This window comes from Ciconia boyciana, chromosome 5 (genome assembly GCF_034638445.1).
Source record: "Ciconia boyciana chromosome 5, ASM3463844v1, whole genome shotgun sequence".
Taxonomy (NCBI): domain Eukaryota; kingdom Metazoa; phylum Chordata; class Aves; order Ciconiiformes; family Ciconiidae; genus Ciconia; species Ciconia boyciana.
The window spans coordinates 40,413,385-40,439,067 of NC_132938.1; the positions used below are offsets into that span (position 1 = coordinate 40,413,385).

The 25,683-nt window shown below is 37.9% G+C and overlaps 1 protein-coding gene across 1 annotated transcript in view; it reads left to right on the forward strand.

The window, feature by feature from the left end:
• The window catches only part of VEGFC (vascular endothelial growth factor C), an 80,155-nt gene that overhangs the window by 33,626 nt on the left and 20,846 nt on the right, over nt 1-25,683 (forward strand). The window contains exons 2-3 of the mRNA XM_072863030.1: nt 23,809-24,022; nt 25,447-25,637. Coding sequence (XP_072719131.1) covers nt 23,809-24,022; nt 25,447-25,637 — 405 coding nt within the window. The remainder of the gene's footprint in view (nt 1-23,808; nt 24,023-25,446; nt 25,638-25,683) is intronic.

Sequence of the window (25,683 nt, forward strand, 5' to 3'; positions counted from 1 at the left end):
AACTGTTAAATAAGGGATTTACATATTTAGCATGAAAAAATCTGGAGGTGTGATGCACTAACGTATAAATCTAGTGAACTACATACTACAAGTAGTTGTCTTAAAATCATGATTTATCTGTCCTCTTTCGGCCTTAAAGAGATTGCATTTCCTTACTATTTCTTTTCAGTTTTCTGGAACTAATAGGTGTGTTGATAAATGTCCTGTGTGATGTAACAGGATCTAAAAAAAAAAAAAGTTACATGTTTTCATAGTGTAAACGGTTGTGAACTATGTAAAATAGAAGAAAGTAAAGTTGAAATAAAACACTTGTTCAATATGCATAGTCATGTAATGCAACAAGCACATTCCTGCAGCTTGTTAATACATTCAATAAATGAGAGTTATCAACGGCTGGTATCTGCCTTTATAGTTATCCAAATGAACAACTGGTGCATGGTGACCTTTGATAATTTATTTTAATTATATTTTAGTGGCTCTTTAGGGTTCTCAGACAGGTTTAGGTAATAAAAAAAAATTCTTCTTGCTGGCATTCTTATAGATAATGCATGTCTTACACTGTTTCTCGACCTTCAAGTTACATAATTTTTGTCTTTTTTAAATGAAAACACACTACTGCTTGCAAAAGAAGACAGGGCTACTCTGTTCATGTGTGACAAGTGGTATCAGTTCCCTTAAAACAGCTTGCTCCATTCCACTAGCATTTAATTTCTAGGCCGCAATCCTGCTAACGTGTATGTGCTTTATATAATGCACGTTTTACTGAATTTTCAACTCCAGACTAGGATAGGTTACAGATAGTGCAAAATAGACAATGCTTACTTTTTGTTTGCATCTGAATTTTTTTTTCTAGTTTAGAATATATGAAAAAAGTCTTACTTTTGTGGTGGTGTTATCTGTGGCTTTCTCATGTTCTGAAGTTTAAACAGAAATTAACTAAAGCATTTTCATTTGTGAAAACACACAAAACTACCATTTGCCTTTTAATATGATATTCCATCATTTCAGATGTATTTTATTCTATCATTTTAATCCATTTACTTTTAAAAAATTATTATTAGAAGTTGTAAGACAGAGGCGCTACCACCTCGAAATGTAAACTGAAGCTTTATTATTTCAGGGCTTGTGCTTTTCAGAAATATGTTTCCTTAATTTGACCCTCAGTAACCCTTGAGAGACCTAAGCACAAGTTACAAACTAATTACATGAATTGCTTTACTGGAACTTGTTAGGCATTTTCTGTTTATACATTAATGTAATATAAATATAGCTTAGGCAACAAAAGCCCTTGGGGCAAATTTATGTCCTGAGTAACCCTGTTCTGGTGACCTCAACAGAATTACTCAAAGTCAAGACAGAATTTAAATTGGAAGACCAGATCTTCAGCAGCTGTAAATAGTGTGAACTCCACTAAAATCAGTGTAGCTGCAGTCACAACAGCTGTAAAGACAGAATTGCTCCTTCAAGTATATTTTGACTGTTTTTTTTTATTTGTGGGCACTTCTAGCAAAGGGGTTGGGCTGCCTTTTCTTTCCAGAGTTTAAAACCGAGCAGAACTTATCTGTAGAAATAGTTCTGATTTTAGTCTAGAGCTGTTACAATGTTATACAACCTGCTTTTGTCTGAATTTTGAAAAAGAGGCTTCATGGAGTGATGGGGAACATAGCATCTTTTGGTCCTGCATCTTTGGTTTTTCTATGCCTTTTTCTGTGCTATGATCTACCTCCTAAAAACTTTCTCTAACCAAGCAATATATAGCAAATTATACTCAACAGTTATACGGTCTTGCTTAAGAGTCTGTAAATATAGGAATAGTCACCAGACAATATTTGTTTGTGTTTCATAACAGCTTTGTTTCAAAAATGAATTTAAAATAATGGCTAATCTGTACTCCAGCCCTACAGATGTGTATATCGCTTTACTTTAACCTTGGGGATTATCTCCTTGGTTTAATTGGAAAAAAATGTGCTCAGTATTAAGTCTGGATGAAAGTGGCTTCACAATTGGAAATTTGGACTGAGAGTATTTTGTTTACAAATACAAAGGAGCCATGAGTGATCTGCAGTTTTTACAATATTATAGCAATAACCCACCAATAGGAGTTGTTTGATATGTTTTTCAATTCAGTAGTCAACATTAACACCTTTTTTTCAGCACGTTGAGATGTGTGTCTGTTCCTCCTCTCAGAGGTTCTCTGAGCTAACTGTAGGGGTCAATAACATCTTGGATATTTAGTGACCTCCACTCACTAAGCAAATATTAAGTTACCATCAGTCAGCTGACTTGCTGGAAGAGAAACAGCATACATGTCTTATAAATGGTAGCCTGCAATGAGACTCTCTTCTCATCGTTCTCTAAAGGTTCCCTGCAGGTTAGGCCAAGGAAGTGGAATTGTAGTTCAAGATGTGAGGCTGGTGATCCTCACTGTTGCTCAGTGTTTCCATGTCTTGCTGGGCAATATATCCAGCAGATCTGAGGCCCTGCCGATTTTTCTGGTTTAGGGCATGTTTTGGGCTCTATTGCTTTGTATTCTACATATCTAAGCCCTGAACCACGGTAGCATAAGTGTTGCAAGCCATTCCGTGCTGCTGCTTAAGAGTTAAAGCAACCACCCTTTCTGCTTTTCTGTGGCAGTGCAGCACAGTCACCTTTCCTGAGAACCTCTTCCTTGTAGTATGGTTGTAGACTTGCTTTTCAGCATGCAGTTCACCTTCAAAGGGATAACACAGGTCACTTCCAGGTAATAGAATAGAATAGACTATTTCAGTTGGAAGGCACTTACAACGATCGTCTAGTGCAACTGCCTGACCACTTCAGGGCTGACCAAAAGTTAAAGCATATTAGTAAGGGCAATTGTCCAAATGCTTCTTAAACGTTGACAGGCTTGGGGCATTGACCACCTCTCTAGGAAGCCTGTTGCAGTGTTTGACCACCCTCTCAGTAAAGAAATGCTTCCTAATGTCCAGTCTAAACCTCCCCTGGTGCAGCTTTGAACCATTCCCACGCATCCTATCACTGGATACCAGGGAGAAGAGATCAGCACCTCCCTCTCCACGTCCCCTCCTCAGGAAGCTGTAGAGAGCAGTGAGGTTGCCCCTCAGCCTCCTTTTCTCCAAACTAGACAAACCCAAAGTCCTTAGCTGCTCCTCATAGGATGTGCCTTCCAGCCCCTTCGCCAGCTTTGTTGCCCTCCTCTGGATGCATTCGAGGACCTTAACATCATTCTTGAATTGTGGGGCCCAGAACTGCACACAGCACTCAAGGTGAGGCCACATCAACACTGAATACAGCGTTGAACGCTGTATTCACACCAACGCTGAATACGCTGAATCGCCTCATTTGACCGACTGGTTACACTGTGTCTGATGTACCCCAGGATGCAGTTTGCCTTCTTGGCTGCCAGGGCACACTGCTGATTCACATTGAGCCTGCTGTCAACCAGCACCCCCAGATCCCTTTCTGCAGGGCTGCTCTCCAGCCACTCTTCTCCCAGTTTATTCTTGTGCCTGGTGTTACTCCATCTCAGGTGCAGAATCCGGCATTTGGACTTGTTAAATTTCATCCCATTAATCATTGCTTGGAGCCAATGCTCCAAGCTATCTAGATACTTCTGCAAGCCCTCTTGTCCCTCGAGAGAGTCAACAGCACGTCCCAGCTAGGGAGCCTGTGTGCTGGTCCAGAGCATATCCCATGCAAAACAATGAAGTTAGGCAATCTCAGTACTGCAAACTGTAGACGTCCCTAGGGTAACTTTTAAATGAGGTAGCTGGGGTACTGCTGCAGCATAGCTCCACCTATATGGCTATTCACTCAATCCAAGGTATTATTTTCGGTTTGCAGTTCCAGTCTTTAAGATCACTGTGTTAGAAGAGATTTTAGCCTTGTTTGGCTAATAGCCTTTCCTTCCATGGCCTGCATATATGATACTGATTGAAGATGCTAATGCATAGACTTCTACAGCTTTTTCATCATTTTAATTTACCACAGTACAGCTTTCCCAAAAGTACCAATGCTAATTTGAAAGTGTGATAGCTGACAGGCAAACTGCTACTTTGTCAGATTGTCAGTACACACTTTTTAATTAAAGTTTTCGTACTGGAATGGAGAGGCATAGAAACAGATTTTAGAGAGAAGGAAAAAAATTGTTGGGAGAAGAGAATCCAAAATTTGGATGACAGACAGAAAAGTACTATCAGCAGATGGTCAAATCTGAGGAAGAACTCCAAAGCAAAACATAAATCTTCTGTTTTATAGACTGCCAGGGAAGAATTGCCTGCACAGAGATGCACACAACCTAGGAATCAATCAGGAGGAGACAGAGCTCTGCATGCAGACACATCATTAAGGCATCGTTGGAACAACTGTGATGGATGGATATAGGAAGACAAGCAGGGAACAAAGGGATGGGGGTTTCCCTTTACATGAAGAAGCAGTTTGAGTGGATGGGTTGATGACAGACTAGTTGAATACTTGTGGATTAGGATCAGAGGAGGGGCTGGTATGGGTGACTTTATGGTGAGCATATGTTAGAGATCGTTTGGTCAGTATGAGGAAGAGGACAAAATCATATTTAAGCAACTCGGAGACCCTTGTTCTTAGGGCAGACTTTAGCCTCCCTGACACCTGCTGGAAGGACAACACATGTAAGCAACCCAAGAGGTTTCTGAAGACTGTCAAGGGGCTCTAATGTAGATGCAATATACCTGGGTGAAGCTGTCCTCACACATAAAGAACTGGCCAAGGAGGTAATAATCAATGGCAGCCTTGGCTTGTAGCAACCATGAATTACTGGAGCTCAACATCCTGAGGGGAGTGAGGAAGGCAAGTAGCAGGATATACATCCTGGCCTTCAGTAGCACAAACTTTGGTTTATTCAGGGAACTGGTAAATGGGATCCTTTTGGAGGCAGCATGGTTATGCCAACGGTAAATCATGCTTGACTAATTTGATCACCATCTATGATGAAATTACTACGTCTGTGGATGAGGGCAGAAAAGTGGATGTCATCTACCTTGACATTAGCAAGGCTTTTGATGCTGTCTCCTGCAGTATTCTTGTATTCAGGTTAGGATGTTATGGTCTGGAAGGGTGGAAAACCAGATGGTAAAGAGCGGGTTGGAAGATTGTGTTCCAGAGTGTAGTTAATGTTTCATACTCTGTTTGGAGACCAGTTACAAGTACCTTTTCTCAGGGGCCTCTCCTAGGATCTGTGCTGTTTTATATCTGTCAGTAACAGAAGGAGAGGGTACATTCTGGTGGAGACAGAGTGCACCCTCATAAGGTTTCTGAATGACACCAAACTGGACGTGTGGAGGCAGCGTAGCTGGTAGACTTCAGGGCAGGGTTGCCATTCAGAGGGGCCTAGGCGCACTGGAGAAATGGACTGACAGGAATCTGATGAAATTCAATAAAGACAAATGTGAAGTCTTTAAGCTGGGATGGAAGAGCTCCTTGCAATGGTAGAAGCTGGGGCTGACTGGCGGGGGAGCAGCTCTGCAGAAAAGGACTTGGAGGTCCTGGTAGATGGTAAGGTGAACATGAGCTGGTAGGTGCCCTACCAGCAGTGCAGGCTGACAGCATCCTGGGCTCTATCAAGAGGACCACAGCCAGTAAATGGAGCAGAGTGATTATCCTCCTCTATTTGATGCTTGTTAAACCACATGTGGAACGCTGTGTTCAGTTTTTGGGGAAAAAAGAAAAAAAAAGTACAAGAAAGATGTTGATCGAGTCTAGCAGTGGGCCACCAAGATGGGCTGGCTCATGTGCCCTATGTGAAGAGTCTGAGAGGACTGGACCTAATAGTGGTCTTCCAAAACTTGAGGTTACTAAGAAGATGGAACCAGGCTCTTCACTGAGGTGTACAGGGTTAGAACAAAAGACAGTGGTCATAAGTTGAAACAGAAGATGCTTCAAAAGGATGTAAGGAAAAAAAAAAGTTCTTCTATGGGGATAATTAAGCATTGGAACAAGCTGCCCAGCGAGGTTGTAGATTTTTTTTGTCTTTGGAGGTTTGATCAGGAGATTGGACTAGATTGCCAGCAGAGGACCCTTCCAACCTGAATAATTCTGTCATTCTAGGAGGAATAGAGAGTAACTAGTGCTAGGCAGCATTAAGCAAACAAAACAAGAACAACAACAACAAAAAAACAACCCCCAAACCTGCTTCTGTTCAGACCTTTTTGCCAAACTTCAACAGTTTAGTGGAATATGCTGTATGTTTATAGCATACAAATACACCATGCTTTTACAACTTAAATGTTTTGTTAAAGTTATTGGTTTATGCAAACTATAATTTGGGGGGGGGGAGGCACATAGAGAGACACACATGCATTCCCATTTTTAGAAACCATCAAATTAATTCCCCATGTTCCAGTGGGGAATGTGCGGATGTAAAAAATGTCAAAAAAAGTCAAAACCTTGAATGTTGCTGTAAAATTGAGTTATTGTTCTTCAGTTTCCAGTTTTTGTATTTAGGCTTGATAAGGAGACCACTATTCTACTGCCATTAATCCTTTCAGTTATAGGAGTTCTGGTTTCCCTGATGATATCCAAGGGGATGAGATCAGAAAGTGAAACACTACTCTTGAGTCAATATTGAAGGAGAGAAGATGAAATCCCAAAGAAATAGATGTTAAAACTGAGGATCCAGGGGAAGGATGAGAAGGAGTAGGAGGGGGCATTTCTTGAGAGGAGTCCCATAACACACACTCAAAAACAATGCAAGGGACAGAATGGGAAGCTTGTCCAGTTTTTGTCATTTCTTTAAAAATGAAATGTAAATCAGTGTTATTTTTCATTTGTTGAGAAATTATAATTTGTCTGTGTAAATTGTGTCTGTGGTAAAGTTCACCTGTCTTTCAAGATAAAGTATCTCCTTTGTGGGGTGAAATTTTCCAGATACTAGCTTTCTCAATCTGTTCTTAACATCTGTTCTTCAAATGCAGACAGCTTAACTCAGTATAATTAATAACTTGCATTGTATTCTGCATGTTCATTTTTTATAAACATGCATATCAGGAGAAAGAATGTATTCCTGTAATAAACTTTACCAACTCTTGTTCTTTAAAAGAATAAATGATAATAAAAAAAAATTCCCCTTTTAGAGATTGCAGTTTTCAGTATTCAGTTCAACTGCTCATGTGTTAAGGGGCATCTGTTCTCTAGACTTTCATTTGGAGTATTGAATGCTGGATGCTTAGAGCATTACTGCTGTATTGAAATAAGTAGAAATTGGGAGTCAGGTATAAAATAGAAGAAGCAAAAATTTGATTAATTTTCTGTGTGGTTCTGTTCCTTTAAGGTTTGGTTTTTAAAACTGTTGCCCACTATCAGGAGATGTTAAGTATATTTTAGACATTATTTTTTTGTAACTGCCTGAGTCCCAGAAACTGGACTTTCAGTATAAGCTACAAACACTGGCAATATCATAAAAGTTTGGCTTCTAAACCCATGTCTCTGTAACACTTTTTTTCAGAGGAGCTAAATACTTTCTTGTATTTGGAAAATATGTCCTTTTGTAAGGCAGTCAGGTACATGAATAAAAATAAGCAATAGCCACTCATTTCAGGTTTTAGGCCACTTTTACCTATTTTAGCTACATTTGGGAGACATTTTCAATGAAAATTATATTTCCCAATTCTTTAACTCTTCCCACACATTGTCCATCCTTTACACATAAAAAATATTTCCATGCGACCCACTAATATATCTGAAATAATGAAAATGTGACTCATTAATATATCTGTGATAAATCTGAAGTTATGAAAGAGCTTATACAAAACTATATATTCATTTGTGCCATTTATACTATTGCTGGATTTAACTATACTGCATTGTCTATTTAATATTCCTTTGAAAAAAATTGTAAGCAAACTATTTATTTAGAATAATGTGCTATATTTTCTGTCTGGGTGTACACTTTCTGACATCTATTTCTATCTAGGATAGCTCATGTTTTCTGAAGACATGACTAAGTATAAATCCTGAGGCAATCACTTTAAATATAATGGCAAATCAACGTCTTTGTAATATGCTATACCTCCTGATTCAGGATTTAATAACAAGGGTAACTTCTACCTTAATTTCATTTTATTCTAAATATTTATTTTTATTTTATTTATTTTAAAGCTTTTTATCAGGAATATCAGTATAGTCTGTTACAGGGTGCTTTTTGTTTGGTTTTTTTTCCCAGAAATTCTGTTGCTTCAAGTTTGGATGTATTACTAAATAGGTATAATCGTGCCTGCCAGTGATGTTTGCCTGACATGACTATCTCAAAGAACTGAGACAGGGCTTTAGTGAGTGTGGTCTTTTGTGTTGCCACTGGGCAAGCTGTAGGAACTGAAGACTTATAGTATTGCTCCCTTTCCCATGTATTCCCTGCAGTTACTATTTGAATCCTAATTTTGTAAACAGAGAGTATCATGCAGTGTTGCTGTTCATATAAGGAATGTCCACGTGCTCTTCAAAACTACCTTCACAAAACTATCTTCACCACAAACACACAAAAGTGTGTTTCGCCCTAAGAAAGGTGCTGAGTTTGGCAGTACTGGAGTCTGTCTGTGAGCAGAATCGGTAGGTGCAAATAACATCGTTGTATAGACAGTCGGGGCTGAGAGACTTTAATGCATGTGTCATTTGGTCTAAAGACTGTTGAGAGGAGTTTTAGGCATCTCATGTAAGGAATGCTCTGAGGGAATGTTGGAATTAAGCTCAGGAAGCCAACCACATATGGTTGCAGAGAACAGGGATCCGTCCTTAAATGACAAACATTTGTTACAAATCTGAAAAAGGCTGAGAATGGAAGAGAAATACCTGGACGCTTCAGAAGGAAAGTATTTTCTGTTCTGTCTGCGGGCTACAAACTACCATGGCTCAGTGCAGGCTTTACTGAAAGGTCAAAATAAGCCACACAAGAATTTCAATTCACAGAAAAGATATGGTTTTAAATTCAGTTTAAAAATGTGCACTTACTTGGTAGGGCTACTTACCTACTAAAAATTGCATTGTCCAGTACTGATTCATACCCTCTGCATGTGTGGTCCATATTGCTTACAGACAGAATAGCAAGGTAATACATCTTTCATTTAAGTTACAGCAGCCTAGCCTTTGAACTGAATCAATCTACCAGTTCTTGTTATCCAGCATCCCTTATTTGATGTGACACAATACCATGATACTGAAGGAGACTTAGACGTTCTCATGTAAAGCCAGCAAGCATCTACTGATCTGTGCATCATCTGGCAAGTAGCTGTATGCTCTACTGCTACTGTATATGCCAAGGGGGACAAGAGTACAATGGTCAGGCTGGTGCTTGAACCCCCAAAAGTTAACTACTGTTTCTGCATGTGGTCCAGACCTGATAACACCTGTTGACTGTAGCCTTGTGGCAGTGTCCCAAACTCGGCACTGAGTTTGCGTCCCTTATTTGTCAGTAGGAGTTAAGTGCTCTTTTGCATTTAAAGTAAATAGCTGATAAAATCTCCTGACTCACATGTGCTTTTCAAGCATGAAAAATACTGGTGCGTATGTTGATTGGCAGTGACTGTTTCACACTATATTGAAATGTAATGTAACCTTGAAAGTGGACCCCATTACATAGTATTCTGATCACTCACATAGTGATATCAGAGAAACTACAAAACTTGAGCAGTGATTGTGTACTGGTTTATGTTTTAAAATCTAGATGTTTAACATAATCAAAATGTTCAGTGCTCACCAGTGCATCTTTCCGATTGATAGAAAAAATAGTTGTTTCTTCTTGACAATGCATTATGGAGCCCATGTATTTCTCTAACACAGATTTTATTTTTATTTTTCTACCTTTATATAAAATTGTTCTGTTATAACAGTGGAGAAGATATCACTGAGAACATTACTTTAGTATAGACAGTATGGACCTGAGAGAGGATGAGAAGCGTGAGGGAGTTGAGAGGGTGTGAGACAGTCAAGTAACGTTTTCTTATGGAAAGACCAGTAAGTGCATGGCTTTCTACCTGGACAGCTCTGGTTGGGTTCTTTTTGGTATTTTGCTTGAAATGCTTGCAGTAGCAGAGGCTGAGTCTGTGATGTGGAAAGTCTTTCAGCATTAACACTTTTCTGTTTAATCCAGCAGAAAGTTTAGAATATAGCTGGTCAGGGAGCTTGAGGTAGCTACATTTTCACAAAGCCCTTGCCTGGGAGGAAGTATTGAGGAAAAGCCCATGTCCTAAAAAGTTATCTGGTAAATACCTTGAGAAACACAACAGAAAATTAATATGGATCAATAAAGTTATTAGACTAAACTGTAGCACCCTGAAAGTGCTTGGCTTCCCCGTGGTATGACCTGCATGGGGACTTACCGTGTTGTAAATTACATGTGTTATCTTCTGATTTCGTTGATCTGTTTTCACTTTCCAGGGAGTCCATGTGCCAGGCATTACTATGGGAGGCATTAGGAGTTAATCAAGATTTTGAAAATGATTGCACCATATGTATCTCATGTACATGGTATTTCTTAAGAAAGCAAAGGCTATATCTAGGCGGTCTTTGTAGACTGTAGTAGAGAGCAAACTCTAGCCCCCAGGCCGCCTGAGTATGGGTCAACCCTTGTCAATGCTGCCCAGAGCAGGCTGACCACACGCACTTGGCATAGCAGTTTATATGGGTCCTCTTGGCTTCCATAGAACGTCTCTGAGGCATAATTACTTTTTTGTTGTTTTGGAGGGTCCTTCAGTTCAGAGGAAATTTTTTTTATTGTTTTTTTGAGTATATTTTGTTTTTTAAATAGTCAAAGTGTATGTTTCAGCCCCCTGGAAAGGTGTTTGCAGAGCGTAATGCTGCAGGTGCCCGTTGCGTGCTTTGGGAGCTGGCAGAAGGGCTTTGTCGGTGCCCGCCCAGCTGGGATACGCTGGAGACGAACTTGTGGCGTTTTGTGTTTGCACTGGTAGAAGCACGCCCTTGAGTGAGCTGTCTTGTCAGCTGTGTCTGGGTTTCCTCATGCATTCAGCCTGCGTGAGGAAGAGACCAACAGGCCTAAACTGACAACATAGAAACACCCTTGCCTTTGAGTCATACATCTGGTCTGATAAAAAATGAAAGCATGCACTTTGTCTAGATTGTAGTGTTTGCATAATGATGAAAATATGTTTTATGAACATATGTTGTGGGGTAAACTAAGGAAGGACTGCAGGTGACATGATGTAAACATCTAAAAAAAATTTGAATTGAGAATTAGTCATACATTGGAATTGATAATTAATCACACAAACGTGCTGTGACAGGCAAAAATGTTTAGAGAAGTCAACAAAAGCTATTATGGGCATTGGTCAGATCATCTAAAAATCACCAGACTGCTTTCATAAGGAGCTGAAATGTGACCAAGAAATTAAGAGAAAGACTTTGGGGTAGGAAAAATGCTGTCTTTGCGTTTTAGCAGAATGACTAATACAGTAGTTAGTTCAATAGGTTTTGAAAGCAAATTAGCATGTTTGAAATGAAAAATATAGCAGCAGTGGGACAAACATTGACTGCTTTGAAAACTAATTTTCAAAGTCCCATAATGTTGACCGTGGAAGAGCAAAAGAAAGTCAAGTATGACAAAAGGAAAACTGAGTTTTAAGGCTTTGGGAGGGTGAAAGACCTAAAAAGCTCAACATGATATTTAGGGCTAGTAAAACTACAGATACTGTGACCATAGGGAGTGAAACATACTGGACACAGTGATGTATAGATGCAATACTTAAGCTAGGAGGCAAAACCCTGTAATCCTCACTAAACAAAAATCTCATTGAAGTCAGTAGAAGATTTGGGTGAACAAGGAATGTATAACTGGGCAATTAGAGACAAACTTGCAGCCTGACCTTGAGTGGGCCTTTGTGCCTGTGATTAGCTGTACCCATAGCATTCGGGCACATTTGTTTAAAGGCACAGTCAATTTTAATGACATCTCAAAAAAAACCCCAAATATGCCATAGTTAAAGTTCTAATTGATCCAAATGACAAATGCGAATAATTGCAGAGACATATTAAGGCTACACTTTTAAAATCTGAGTCTTTTGGAACAGCAAAATTCTGCATTCTTTGTTCCTTTCCTTCTCAGCGAAAACAGTTTAATAGATACTGTTCTATTTTTGTCCCTAATAATATAGGGTGACAGTTATGTGACTTTTCAGAAACATAAGACAGTAAGAGAGATTATTGTGTGGGATGTCAGCAATAACCTCCAGGTAAATTAATAAAAATATATAACAGCATCTGCCATACATGCTTATAAAGCTACATTAATAATTGCTCTCCAAATTGTTTTGGAGAGCACTATTTCAATATGAAACAAAATGTTCTTAAAATTAATTCATTTACATTTTTTCCCTCTTTTGCGATCCTAGTTCAAACGAAATTGAAAATAAACAAAACACTTTCTTTTGAAACAAAATTTAATTCAGCATACCAGAAATGTCATTCTTACTGCCAGTTACTCTAATGGGACATGCGTCTGAATCTACTTTGTTTGAAAAGAGCTGCTGTCTCAAAGCGTTGAGGAAATTGCAGTTCTCAGTAAAAGAAATGCTAGAAACGTGCGCAGGAACAGACAGAAATTGTTTCATGGTCTGGTCCTGTAAATGGTAACCTCAGTGACTACAATGGGCTCTTGGTATTAACAAGTGTATGTCCAAAATTCCAATTTCCAGGACTGCGATCCTGCAAAGATGTGTGTGTGTGTTTCATGGTACACACAATAAGCTGCTGGGGAAAAAAGTCAAAGGAATCCTTCTACTACATTAATTTTGTGTGCACATAACTCCGTCATGGTTTTATATGCAAATCATTATAAATAATCTCTGCAGATTGACTTTGGGAAGTGGTTTCATATGCTTGAAAAAGCACTTCTTTAGGGGTTCTGGTAGTGCTAGACAATGTGAAAATTCTTTTCTGCATAAATTCTCCTGCTTTGACACTTTCTTCTGCTAAAATCTCAAAAAACTCTGGAACCTTTTATTTTGAGGAAACTGACTAATATGATACGATCTATTTTATTCAGAAAGTCTAGAGCCCTTTGCTTTGATTTAATTGTTTCTTCCTTTTGTATTAGAATCTGTCATCTCGAGATGTGTACCTTTGCTTCTGAAGAATAAAACCTCAGGGTGCTCTGAGCCTGAGACTGGGTGTTAGGTTGCACTATCCTGGTACTAACCAACTTTTACTCCCTTATCTCTTTTTTCCCTCACTCCCATTTTCACCTCACAAACCTGATACCTGGGTTTTTTTACTTAAAGTTCTTCTATTCAAGACTCTGTGACCAGGTGAATACAAAATGCAGTGATACAAAACTTTTTTTTCATAAAATAATTGTCTACTTTTAAGAGCGGATGAGAAGCTTAACATAAGAAAATATTTCAGTATAACAGTAAGGTTTATGCAAGTGCTTAGCTTAATTTTAAACATCTTCCTTACATCTTTCCAGAGACTTTGAGTAACTAGAACCTCTGTTCCCCTTTCTTCTGCTCTCTGTATACCTCCTTTAACATATATAAGCCCTATAAATCTGTGTTCTTTTTCATTAGTTTCTGGGCCTGGATAAGAATGCAGGCAACTCAGTAAGGTGGTATAGGGGAAGTTTCAACTAATGGCAACTATCATGGATTTCAAGGTGCAATATTATACCTTCCATCAGAGATTACACGTATTCTTGCAATCCAGTGGAAGTTGATAGCTCAGGGCATATTTTGTAAATCTGTTCTTGCAAAAACTTCATTCTGCAGTCAAGCCTTCTTCAAAAAGTCTTCTGATAACATACTGTGTTCAGCATTGGATTACTCAGTGTCCTGTCAGTATAAATTAGGATCCAGTTTAATACTGCTGATGTTCTCTGACCCTTTTTAAGTAACATTGCAGTACAATACACTATTCAGAATAATTTAAGCCAAAAATAATGGGCGACATATATTTCTCCTGATTTGGTTGCATGAAAGGGAATTGTGACCAAGTCTCAATCTAGTTCTTGGATTTTCCATTCTCAAGGATTCTTTTGCATTTCCCCATCTCATGCCTTGCTGACAAATCTCTTAATACCTGTCAGGTTTTACATGGTACAATAAACTTTCTCCTTCAGTGATACACAAGCATTACTTCTCTTTTTGTGATCAAAACCAGTTGTTGTTTTTTATTTTTTCCTCCCCATAGTTCAGAGGGGATCTGACATCTCCACAGAACTACTGATCTTTTATATTGTAGTTTGCAACAAAGTTAGTCCATCAGGGAAAACAAAGGTGTGCCTTACGTCATTTTACCCTTTCTGTAGAGAGGAATACCTCAGCTGCTGATTGCAGTACCTGAAAGTGTGCAGCTCATACAGGCTATTCAAACATAGGAAGAATAAAATGGTATTCTTCCATGCCACACTATTCCATAGTTCTCAAATATTGATGTGTTAAAGCACTGTATTTTCTTGGGTTTAAATAATTTGCTCTTAATGGAACACTATGGCTTTGTGTATGGGTGAAGGATTTTGTTACTGTCTTTTATTTTTAAAATGCTTTCAATGTAACGTTGTACTTAAAGGCTTGAAAATAAATCTTCTTCTCTTTGTACTGTTCTAATCCATTTGGAATTTGGGGATTAAGATTGGATAGTGCTTTTCTCTGTTGTCTGGCTATTTTTTCCTACAGCATCAAAGGGCAAGGCAAAACGTATTATAAGCTCAATGTCTGAACAAGTGTTTTTGTTTCTGTATAACTTCTTTATGATATCTGTAACAGATGTCAAATGGTGATCCAAAGGATGTTCCGCACAGATTTTAGGATGGAACAAATTTCAAACCCAGATTATCAGGGTAGACACAAGTGGGCAGTGGGTAGCAGGTCCTTTGCATTTCATGCCTGCCTTAGGCTAACGAAATTCAGATGATCTTGTGTCTTTTGTCTATGTTAGCAAAGAACGTTTACATAAAATATTTGGGTAATACTTCGGCAACAAAAATAAAAGCTTCTTCTGGTATTTTGTTTATCAATGAAATCTCACAATTTAATACCTTAGTTACCAAAGGCTTAGCTGGGTGATGTGTTAGTCTGGCATTTTACTTTAAGTTACCAAATACACTTTTTTTAATGACTTGTGTAAAATGAACTTAAGAAACGTGATGCTAAATAAAATAATCAGATAATAATATATATAATTTTAATGGCATACACTTCAAAACTCTAAAACTTAATAAAATGCACAGGTTTTCAAGAGTCTTTGTTTCCTTTTTCATATAGACAAAACTTGTTTGTAATAATTTAAAACAAAGATTTTGCAACTGGAATTGCCGTATTATAACTTGCTCATTATTCTTTAGCTTTTTGTTGAGTTTGAAGTAGTGCATTGTGTTTATAGTTGGGATATTTGTTGAAATAGGCAATGTGACAAGGTAGGTGGTCTTCTAATTAATATTTCTGTACAGATCTGTAAACTGTGCAAGGCTTGTTTAACAATACAGAAATCATGTCCTATTAGATTAAGACATTTGTTTAGGAATAAAGTTCAACTTTTTCTTTGAAATCTAATTGAAACTTGTTTCAAGGCCTGTGAAATTATTTATTTTAAGAACTGTTTTAAAAGTATAATTAATTAAAGAAATTTCTGTGACCTGTTGCTAAATATTTAGACCACAGATTAATTACATTTGCTCAGGACTTCAAATAGTGATTTAAAAACTCGGTGAAAAGGAAAGTTACTTAGCAGTGAGAGAAATTATACAACAATGATAAGAGGTGACATGTTCTTGGAATCCTTCTGTCCTATAAACGGCCACATTGTTAAAAATTCAAGAATAAACAAGAGAGTTGAACTGAAAACTAAATACTCTTATCACAGTGAGAACACCCCATATGATGTAGCCTATGTGTTCTGCATAACTCAGAAATGTTCCTAAGAACGTGCAATTTCTTGTTCCAGCTCTTAGTGAAACCTTTTTGTATGTACTGTTGACCCATAGAATAGAAAACATTACATTAAAACTGTACCTACTGCCTTTTTGAAGCCCATCACTTGATACCTGGCCAGAACTCTTACTTCTCACTAACTCATTAGGGTCTAGGATGTCTTTGCATAGCACATGTGCTGTGCTCAAGCAGCATCTCAGAATGGGCTGGCATTCAGACTAAAATAAAGGGGTTGTCCCTTACCTTTCCACTTAGTAAATCTCCACTTGATACTGAGAAGCTTTTTTAATTCTCACTGCCTGTGTTACATCTGCTGAAGTGGTGACAGATGATTGCAGTGTTACCATGTTAATAGTTGTCTTCAAAAACTGTTGCCATATTTGTTTGCTTTTACTGACAAAGCTAAAGGCGGTTGCTAATAAAAGTAATGATAATACCAATGAAAGCTCAGTAAAGCCTGAAAATAAACAATCTTCTTATAAAGGCCCGGTAGTTTATTCTTGTGTACCGATTTTAATGAGATACATCTGAGTGTTGGAAGGAAAACAAAAGGTTGCAGGCTTTTTAAAACAGCAGCAATATTCAAACCATTAAAAAAAAAAATTGCCTAACTGGCGTTTAATCATTTTCTGAGAGAGTAAGATCTTATAACCAGAATTTTTAGTTGGAGTTCAATTTCTATATATTGAAGTTTTCAGAAATGCATGGTTCACTTTCCTCAACGTTAGTTAAAAGATGCTTAAAAGTATTCAAAATGAACATATTGTTTTTATAACGTGTTAAATTGTACAGAACTGCCATGTGGTGTCAGCCCAGATGCCTCGTAGTCAGGGCACACGCAGTTGACACCAGAACCTCGCAGGCTGCAGTGGTTGTGTTGCAAAGGGCACTGGTGTTCTCGTGCTGCTAGCTGTCTCCTTTCCGGCGGATCGCTGTGTCTGTTAGCCACCTTAATAACCCAGCCTTCATCACAATGTAGTCCTTTATTTTCACTTTACAAATATTTTTTACCTATAAATGGTTTCCCCTTTCTTCTGGTCATGCATCTGGTCATCCACAGTGATCCTCACATTTGGCACCGCTGATCACTGTAGCTGCGGATGACCAAGAAAATAACACACAAATCTTGTCTGGTACAGATTGCACTGCCTGATGTCTCCAAGATTTAATCAGATGTAAGCCTTTTGGCAGCAATAATCCAAATCCTTATTGATTCCCAACCTATTTGTAATGTTAGCTGGAAGCTTCAGTATGAGTCTTTGAATCAGCTAAAGAATCCAGATGCAGCTGCACTTAAACAGCAAATGGTTATCCCACAGATTTCCATGACTGCTGGGCAGCCTTTGACCTTTAATTTGTGGGCTCATCCAGTGCAAGCTCCTGAATAGTGAATTGAGTCTATTGATAACGGGCTTGATTTTCGTATTTTATTTTGCCATTACAACTTGCTGTATTCTTAGAAATAGTCTGCAGAGATTTATGACCACAAGTTGAAGACTACTGCTGTGGAACAATGCAAATTTCAAAGATTGGGCTGAAGCACATGAGAACAAACCTTTTTCTGTTACTATAATCTGGTTGTGAAATTGCTTCAAAAAAGGTCATAGATATTCAGGGTCTGGCTAAGGTGCTGCCAACCTCTTTCTCAAAACTGCTTTCCATCATAGTCAGGAATGGTGTTTACTGACACCTTTTCCCATTTCTATGCACACATGCATGCATGTCTAGATTGTATGGATTTCTCTCATGGCACTGTGGCATTACTATCTCTAATTGTATTGGATACTGTGTCACCTACAGCAATGTCTTAATTGCCCAGGCTCACAGAAACCTGGTAGAACTGGCCATCTAAGACAAGCTTCTAAAGTCAGCAGAGCAGGGAGTTGCTCTAGAAAGCAACTAGAATGATTTTTCTCTCTCTCTGGTTCCCAGGGAAATCAGACTCAGCTCAAAAAAAGGTATTTTCATAAGTAATTCCTATTGAATGTATGAAAATGTTGGCATTTTATTAGGGGATATTGAGAACCATTCAGGAATGCAGGTACTTAAGGAATAAGCACCAGCCAAGGAGTGTGTTTCAGAACCTTGGTAGCAGCTAAATGTTTGACTGAAGGACCAAACATAAGTGCTTTTGTGCAAATCTATAGTCTTGCATATTTTTTTCAGCATTTTCTAAGAATATTTAAATAAAATGTTATCTGAAAAATGCTGACTTGCATAAAAATTTGATTTCCCTTAAAATGGAAATTTTATGCTACCTACCTCAGCTTAAACACTGATTACCTAGTAGTTTATGCATCTTCCTCACCAAAAATGTTCCAGGCAAAAGCAAAAAAATGTGATGTATAATATGGAAGTGAAAATTCTGTAGTCCTGAGCTTATCCTCATAGCCAATGTCTTTTTCTTCCTTTTTAACAAATTTTCTTTCAAATCTCTCCTCAAATTCATTTATTTTTCCTTGCCTATCCACTTTGTACATTCTTCTTCCCTACCCCCCCATTTATTTGTTTTCTTTGCCTAGTGTTATGCTCACTATTTAAAATGCCAGAATGAATAGAGATCACTTAAAGCATAATATAGTTCAGACCATTTTATTTATTTTATACTTTCATTCTTACTTGTTATGTTTGTCTGACGTGCTTGGTAAACTCTTTGGAGCAGAGACCTATTCTAATCTCTGCTGCTCTTATGATGTTTTGATTTAGTTCAAATTAACTGCAGTGATCTTACTACTTATTTAAAGTAACGTGAAATAAAAAATTATGCTCGCTGTTACCGTTTCACTTCTGTAAGGCACTGCTTTGTTACTATATTGAATGGTAACTTAAAAGTTTGCAACTGCAGACAGTCATTCAGTTTTACTGGTGACAAATTGGTGCATATGAGATAAAAATCAGGGCTATTCTAGCATGATTGTAGAGGTGGATAAAAAAGTTGAATTTAATTATTAACTACAGCTAAGATATTTAAATAGGATATTTTCTTTTCTTACTGTCATCAACTAGCAAAAAACCTAGTGCTGAAATACATGAAAACTACAATAAAATATTATGCAAGTGAAGTGTTTATACATACTTTTCTTTTGCGATATTTCCGTTTGCTTGCACGCTGTTTCAACATTAGAATTTAACTACTTGGTTTTTAATACATGTCAGTCAGTCAATAAATACGGTATATAAGCATATTAAAATTGACGGGTTTATAGACAGCATTTTCGTATTAAGAATTGTCAACAAAATCCTTGAAAATGAAATGAGCTGACAACTATAATCGGAGCAGATGCGTAAAGTACCGTTATAGCACATTGCACCATCAATTATGTGTCAAGCATGCTGCCAAATATTAAGTGTTCTGACCTTTGTTATTAATAATAGAGGCAGACACTGGGGACATGGGAAAGACAAATAATGTAATGCATGGAAAATCTATTATAGATTTGCTTTTGTTAATGGATATAGAGTCTATTTGGTATCCTGCCCCTCCCCTTGTAAGCTATAATTTTCTGAAAAACTGGACTTACCATATAGTGGAAAGCCACGTTGTGAAAAACATACTTTGATAGAATAAAATGTTTCTAAGTTAAATAAATAATAGCGAGAGAGAGCTTGTCATCAAGTTTTACTACTTTATTTATATGTGTATTTGTCATTTCCGCTGTTCCTTGGGAAATAAGGTGGAAGAAGTGAAATGAAGCAAGCTTATCTTTGCTGTATTCACCATTCATTCTTATATTTTTAAGTTGTTATTTTGCTCAATATCATCTATCGTCTTGTATTGATTGTATAGATTGGCTAGTCAAAGGTTTAGTTAAAGTCTTTCTCCAGACTGTAGCTTCTAGTATTTTTAGGTGATCACGCAGGACAACATTGATAATACGTAAAAATGACAAAAACAGTAGAATGGCCAACCAAAGGACAGCAATAAACACTTATGAAGGGAGTGGTGGTGGTTTTAAAAAAAAAAAAGGGGGGGGGCACAAAATCCAACCCCTTAACTGACTTAAAAGAGCAAAGAAAATAGAAAATGTGGGACAGAGAAAACTCCTTCCTCTGCAGGCATTGGTGGCACTGATTTCCTGCTTCCTTCTCGATGTAGAACATAAATCCCAGAATGTCGTGCCAGTAAAATGTTAAGCAGTTGATCCAGGATTTCATGTGGAGTGCACCACAACTGATTCATGTGAAAATCAATGGACTGTTTACAGTTATTTAAAAGCTTACTTTGGTCCTAAAAGCTGCAGAATTTCTCTTATCAAACCATTTTTTAATGTTATCTTACTTTCAGGCAATAAAACAATTACTTAGTTTTGATTAGTCTGGTTTTTTAATTTAAGATTACATTTGGGAATAACTAGCTTGGTGACAGTAATTGCATCTACAAACAGTATTTCTTTCCAAACTTCACTAATCTGGGCTTGCATAAAATTAATAAAAAATTAGAGCTCCTCTGATTTGTAGCACATTTTTGTTGATGTTACTTTTTGTGTCTTGTCATAAATTCTAAATAGTTGTTGAAGTCTGGATTTCCATTACAAAACCATCTTGAGGTTTTAGGTTGGTTTTTTTTCTGTGTCCTACACTAAAAGCCAATGCACAATTAAGAAAGAGCAAAGAATTTGAGATAAAAGGTAGGGACCGAGACAGTATATTTTTGTGAAATTAACCAAAATTTGGACAAAATAAAAAATGTTGCCAGACAACTATTATATTTACAGAGCAGTTGCATTCCTCTCTTAAAAATTTACAAACTCTTTTTAACAATCCTTAATGATCTGATGCTTTTGCTGTGTGCAGGGCACACTTCTGATCAACCAGAACTTAAGATTTAGTTTGATGGTCATGTCAATAATAAAGTTTGGCCGTTGTACAAAATTAAATCACTCCACAAGCTCCCTACACTTACATTCTTTTAAACAGTTTAACACAGATGAGAGTAATTTACTGCAGTTCAAAAATACATACTTTTCATAGACTTACAGTGAATATACTAGCAAGAGAACATTGATCAGTGTGTCAAGGTAATATTGGAAACATATTGAAAAATCAACATGTATTTTCTATTTTTTTCCTCCTGACTCTGGGCTCTGCATGTACTGTATTTGGTATACATGCATGGATTTTCTTCTTTTCTTGCTAAATTGGAAGAGGGGAGAGAACAAAAGCCCTCTAGTGATCCAGGTTGGTTTTCCACAGTGTATTTGTAAGTTCAGATTTAAGCCATCTTTACAAGCAAATGGCTTTATTAAACTAAGCACAAAATAATTCAGATGCAATAATGATTATTCATTTTTTAAGAAAAGTAATTTTATATATCTGCTCCAGAAATTGTTTTATTTTTGTTCATACTAAGTGAGCACTTCATGTTGTAGGCAGTATTCTCTATCCTTCACATGGCACTCTGGCCCATGGAATATCCAGGAAGAAATGCATTTGAAAACAATACTTTATTAAATTAGATACAATACTTTATTAAAGCCACTAATTTCTTCATGTTTTGACTTTTATTCATTCATATTTTGTATGTGTATACCAAACTTGCTGTCCAGCTGGAAAGACATGACTTGATTTCCTGACCAAAAAGGATTCATAAACACAGATTATTTCTAACAGATATAACCTCTTTCCTGCTCCATACGCTGGCTTCTTACCAGCTAAGTAATTTTGAGTTTCAGTACTTATTTTTCTGACGATCTAGGCCTGTACCTTGAATATCTGAAACAACAGTAGCCATCGCTTGTCTACAGTGGGCTGCACAGGCTTTTAAGGGATTCCTCAAAGGTTGGTGAACCTTTGGTTGGATCCTCTTTCCATGTCCCCCCCATGACCTGCTGGTATTTCCTAGGATCAGCTACCAGATGACTACACACAGTTTCCATTCCTCTGCCTTTTACGTCAAGTACTGGCATCCAGCCTTGTGACAGGATATAAATGCCACCTCCGTGCCGTGACCTCCCATGCCACGCATATTCCCATGACGTGGCAGGCACGTATCTGCGACGCTGGCATTCACCGCGCGGGTGCAGCGACCTGCTTCCCGTTACTCAAGGGGCATGTGATGCAGCGCTCTCGGGAAACCGCCCGGCAGGAATGAGGCTACTCAAACTCTGCTCTTATCACCTCTTGAGAGAGATGACAGCAAGCAGACAGTGGCCGAATTAGTTGTTTGTTCAGCTTGGATTTTTCTCTGTGACCAACTGAGAACCTGTGTGTCATCCTGCAAGGAGAACAGGGGAGCGAGATGCTCTGTGTTGCCAATGAATTTGAAGGCAGGGCCCCAAGGTACTGCTTGCTGGGTGGCTTGAGTCAGAGGTGACCCTTCTTATGGAGGCAAGAAAAGAGATAAAGTCCTGAATGAGCACGTTTCCGAGACTGATAGCTTGATTGTTAAAATCTCCCAGGACAAAGTAGTCTGTCTGATACTGTGGTTAGCGAGGCTTTAGTGAAAACTTTTTTTTTTTCCTTCCTGACACTTTGATGTACAAAATTACTTTGAACATCTGCATTAGCTTTGGCTTCTGTAGTTGCAGAAATGAGTTCTGTGAATCTGCCTTAAGGGGATGTTTCTCCTGGATCTGGTACCTGGTAAGGAAGTGGATGCGACAGTGCCTGCCCCGTTTGGTACCTTTTAGTTGTTTGTGAGAGAAGGAGCAGTTTTGGTTCAGGTCAGCTAGTTCAGAACCAGTCAATTTCCTTGTGTAGTGTTCAAAATCACTTAATCGAAAGATTTTCTTTTTTGTTATAGTGGAGTTTGATAAAGAATCTTGAATTTCAATTTCTATAGTTTCATGTTTCTGGTTTTAGACACACGTTTTACACTGTTACAGCCCTGTTATTCGGGGCAAAAGTTTTGTAGTAACCTGTACAGAGTCTGCAGCCAGTTGCTAGACGCTTTTTACGAAGTGTACCTCTATATTTTGTGTCTCATACTGCCATCTAAGGGCCACGTAGGCCGAGAAGGTGGCTAAAGGTTCTTCGATGCTTTTCTTTCTCCTTATTGCCCTTCCCTTTGGGAAGTCAGCGATTCACGGATGAGAGAGGGTATGCAGGGAATAACAGCAGTCCTTTGATGCAATACGTTGTTTCATCTAAGAGGATAGAGGAATCTTCCAGATAAGTGAGAAATTAGAATGTAAATCTGAGTCACAGTCTTTTAGGAAAATGCAATTGCAATGAGTTTGTGTGAAAGCCAGCAAATAAGAAAGCGCGATTGCAGGATTTGAGGCTACTCTTGAAAGAACAAGTTAAGGACTGTAGTGCTTAGAGTCCTGAAGAGTTTCAGCTGAAACTCGTAGCAGTGAGGGAGTGTGCAGTTCAGATTCTTAAAGGTACCAATGTCATTGACTCCGACTGATTTAAGGATTAGGGCTTTATAAGAGAATTTGCTTATTAAAATTTTCCCTAAAAAGATACAAAATCACATGAATTATTTTCTTCTTTTTCTAATTTCACTGGTTTTGCATTTCTGGGTGTTTTCGTTTTCCTGGACTAAGGGAAAATGGGCAAAAATGGTGTTACTTTGAGGGTATGTGTTCTTACATAACATGAACATCATTTAAATATTTTGGGGTTTAAGCATTCAAAATTATATAATGAAAACTTTTCTTTCCAGGAGAAAAATGCCATTTATTTTGTTTTAATCCGCAAACTGTACTTGCATAGGCTTAATTCTATAGACCCTTTCTCACGCAGAGGTTTTGAATGACAAGTATGATAAAGAATTAGTGCAAGCAAAACATTTCAGTATTTGTCAATATAGTACTGTTGGCATTGACTGACAAAAGCAGTTCTTGTAATGAGGACCCCTTTGAGCACAACTTTATTTTACAATGTATGATTTGTTTTTTGGGCTAGTTTCCAGCAAACCTTGTGTAATAGAGAAAGTAATTAATCTTGCATGTTACTTTGACAGGCTCATGCAAGCAGAGACCTGGAAGAGCAGTTGCGGTCTGTGTCCAGTGTGGATGAACTCATGACAGTACTTTACCCAGAATACTGGAAAATGTTCAAATGTCAGTTGAGGAAAGGAGGTTGGCAACACAACAGGGAACACTCCAGCTTTGACACAAGATCAGATGATTCACTGAAATTTGCCGCAGCACACTATAATGCAGAGATCCTGAAAAGTAAGTACAGGACACAAAACACATTCTAACACACAATAAATTAAAATCCGAAGGCTCATCAGTTGTGTCAAAAATATTTTAAAAGCTAATCATCATCAGTAAACCACCCTCAGCAGTTTGATTTGATGTAATGGCTATAAAATAAAATCTTTGACAGCCAACCTTCCATAATGAAATAAATTGCTCTGCAGACGTATTTTTGGTACATCCATTGTAAGAAAGGTCTAGACTGCTTTCTCAGCTCAGTAGATATAGGAAGTTGTTTGTCTTCAGGTATAAGGAATCCTGCTTTGTAGAGGTTGTAACAATTTTGCAGTAAAGCAAAGAGGGCACTAATAGTTGGATTCATTGAACTGTTTCTGCTCATTTTCTGCAGTTATGTCATGGCTGGTAATGCTTTCTTCTCTTACGTGTTACTGCTTTAGGAGGCCAAATAATCCACTTGTAGCTTTTTCCTTTTACAAGAGGGCAGTTGTCATGATGTTATGCTCAAACCAGAAAAAAACAGCTTTCGAACAAATATGCCAATACCCCTTAGTGTTTCAGATGGCCTGGATAAAAATATAATTAGCTTACAGTTTAAGCAAGTGCTTGCAGGCAGAGAAACACAGGATTTATAGCAGGAGGTGTATTTTTTGACATGATATTGGAAATCATGTACCTTAATGGAGAGTTTAAGGTACACATTAGGTGAAATTTCCATTTTTGCTGAATAGCCTACCAAAATCTGGCTTCAAGAGAAAATAAAGGGGCCTGTACTGCTGCAAGTCTCATGGCTGTTTAGTGTCAGATTGTATTTGACAAAAGGCTGTGTAACACGATGTAAAATGTTTGCCCAAATTTGCGTGGATAATCTGGGCACAAATAACACCTTTCAGATTAAAGCATATGGTGTATATAATTGCTAAATAATAACCTTTTGCTTTAAATTATACTCTGGTAGTTAACAAAGTAAACATGTCTTCAAATTAATTTCACATTAAGTGTGTAGGCATCAAATTTAATGTTTTTAATACACAGTATCTAAATGAAATACTGTGTGAGACCAGTTAAAATTAATTTGCGGAGATGTGCAGTACTTCTTTAGACTTCTCGCAAGGTGAGACTCACTCCAGGCATAGGAGAAAGGACATGTACAGCTTTAGCTGTGAATGCCGTAAGATCTGCCCAGCCTTGTTAGGTTCCCTCTTAGCTCTGCTGTGACTTTTCTTCTGCTTCATGACAATATGTCACGTCCCTATGAAGAAGAAAAAGTAGCTAGAAGTTAACACAGAGAGATGTGTATTTCACTGAATAAAGGGTGTGACTCTAGCAATGCATATTCTGATTCTAAACTTTAAAAAAAATCATACTAATTTACTGCAGGAGAGTACCATTTTTAAATAGTTACTTTATAACACATGAAATTCCCTATAACTTGGCAGGTATTGATACTGAATGGAGAAAAACTCAGTGCATGCCACGTGAAGTGTGTGTGGATGTGGGAAAAGAGTTTGGAGCAACTACAAACACCTTCTTTAAACCCCCATGTGTATCCATCTACAGATGTGGAGGTTGCTGCAATAGCGAAGGACTCCAGTGTATGAATATCAGCACAAATTACGTCAGCAAGACAGTAAGTTCTCACTCTTATTACAGTCCAAGTGCTCCTTGCAAATCCA